Source organism: Cervus elaphus, chromosome 23 (assembly GCF_910594005.1).
Source record: "Cervus elaphus chromosome 23, mCerEla1.1, whole genome shotgun sequence".
Taxonomy (NCBI): Eukaryota; Metazoa; Chordata; class Mammalia; order Artiodactyla; family Cervidae; genus Cervus; species Cervus elaphus.
In genome coordinates this window covers 37979509-37981532 of record NC_057837.1, presented here as the reverse complement: position 1 = coordinate 37981532, position 2024 = coordinate 37979509, and the positions used below count along the sequence as shown (strand labels likewise).

Sequence of the window (2024 nt, the reverse complement as noted above, 5' to 3'; positions counted from 1 at the left end):
CTGTTGCTGTCTCTCCTTTAGCGGGGAAGGCTTCCACCCACCCTGAGAAGGTATCTACCAGAACCAACAGATAGCGATACCTGTACTTGCCTGGCCTTACCTCAGTGAAATTTATCTCCCAGTGTTGCCCTGGCTCTTCCCCTCGGTACCTCGTTCCCGTGTGCTGCTTTTTCCCTGTCCTCATCAGCTGGCATGCTTTGCAAGCCTGGATTATCTCTCGTCCAGTTGCATTTTCCTCAAACACTGATCAACACGCAGATTCAGTCCATATTTGCTTTCATTTATCTACTGAGTGTACCCAAGCTTCTTCTTCAGAGACTCTGGCATCTCAGGGGGAGGAGGGCGAGGGAGCCTGAAGTAGACCTTCACAGAATCATAGATAAACCACTGTAGTGCAGTCAGAGTGCCGATCATGATGATGCGGGCCAAGAGTCCCTTCCATACACCTTTAAATCCAAGTCTCTTGAGGACCTGAGAGGCACTGCTACCCTTCTCTTTATTCAACACAGACACCACGGAATCGGCAGTGTGGGAAACAATGGCACAGAAGACTCCAGCTGTGTAACCTGCCACAAATGTGACAACCAGCTGCTCTGGCTTTGAACATTCACTTCGGGGCTTGGGAACCACAAACTTGTCAACAGTACGTTCAAAGCAGGCAAACTTCATCATGGTGTATGGTATCTGTCTCATCCAAAGAGGAGCAACCCCCTTGTAGAACGCCTTTAAGCCTTCTTCCTTATACATTTTGGGAGCTGCATCCCTCAGAGTGTTAGCATAACCTGGTTGGGTTTGAATTCGAACCTTAGCAGCTTCCGTAGCCTCACTCAGAGCCTCATTAGGGGAGTTCTTGAACCCCTGTGGGAGGCGGGTCCAAGTTAATTGTCAGCAAAGAATTCAGCACTGGCAGAGGCAGCCAAATACAGTGATGTGCGCCACAGATAGGCATTCTCCTCTCCAAGCATGTACTTCACAAAAGCCAAACTTGCAGAGCCCCTGCAGGGAGTAGCCAGTGAGGGTCGGGGCCCATCCTTTGGCCAAACCACGGAAACCATCCTCTTTGAGTGTAACTGAAAATCCATTAAGAATGCCCTTGTACTTCTGTGGGTCCACCTGCATACGGCATTTACCCCACCAAAGCCACACAGTGCATAAAACTTCGTGGAGCCATATTTCTACTGTGGCGGCTCCAGCTTTCCTTTGCCCATCTTTTACATAGCTGCTCCCATCGGTGAACCATACTAGCTCACTGTTGTCTAGGGGTACATCAGTTAAGTCTTTTCGTGCCACCAGGGCCTCAGCCAGTATTAAGAGGTCCCCGGTGGCACGGCTGCATGCCTCCTCGGTGGTTCCAGCCAACATATTACCGGTTGGCCTTCCCCCTTGGTCCACTCAAAGGCAAATATCTCCTGGCTCTGGGCCGCCAGGGGTAGGCTGAAAAAGGCATCTTTCAAGTCCAACACAGTGTACCAAGTGTACTCAGGCAGCAAACTGCTCAGGAGGGTATACAGGTTAGAGACAGTGGGGTGTATGTCACTCACCCGTTTGTTGCTTGGACAGGTCTGTAATCTGTCCCCCCTGGCTTCTTCACCGGCAGTAAGGGGGTGTTCCAAGGGGATTGACACCGCTTGAGAATTCCGGCATCCATGAGACATCGAATGTGGGGAGTGATCCCCCGCCGAGCTTCCTGGCTCATGGGGTACTGTCTCACCCTCACAGGAGTTGCCCCGGCCTTTAGCTCGATGACGACCGGATGTCTCTGTTTGGCCAGTCCCATCCCTGCCGTTTCAGCCCAGGCCAATGGGTATTTATTCATCCCTTAAGGCTAGGGATAAGACATGTATCGGCTGTCCAAGTCCATCCATGACTGTCATTCTCCCAGCTCTGTAGGAAAACCCAATGGCCTCTCCTTTCTTCCACAGAATCTTAGCATAATCAGTACTGCTATGACACAGGAATGGGATCTCATTTCTCTCCATTTCCTGCTTTAACCACTCTCTCCCCAAGAGTTCTCACCTGCTTAA

General features: G+C 50.9%; 1 protein-coding gene across 1 annotated transcript; it reads right to left on the bottom strand.

Moving 5' to 3' along the window:
- Nucleotides 1–226: 226 nt before the first annotated feature.
- On the bottom strand, nucleotides 227–1119 carry LOC122681073 (phosphate carrier protein, mitochondrial-like). Its single transcript, XM_043882796.1, has 2 exons — nucleotides 970–1119; nucleotides 227–834 (listed from the first exon to the last, which is right to left on the bottom strand). The coding sequence occupies exons 1-2, from the start codon at nucleotides 1117–1119 to the stop codon at nucleotides 286–288; spliced, it is 699 nt and encodes a 232-aa protein (XP_043738731.1). The 3' UTR covers nucleotides 227–285.
- Nucleotides 1120–2024: the final 905 nt, after the last annotated feature.

Excerpts from the sequence above, each read along its gene's own strand:
- LOC122681073 (XM_043882796.1), bottom strand. The coding sequence starts at position 1,119 with ATGCAGGTGGACCCACAGAAGTACAAGGGCATTCTTAATGGATTTTCA. Across the intron at positions 835-969 it reads GCAAGTTTGGCTTTTGTGAA|GCTCTGAGTGAGGCTACGGA; the intron begins GTACATGCTTGG and ends TCCCCTAATGAG.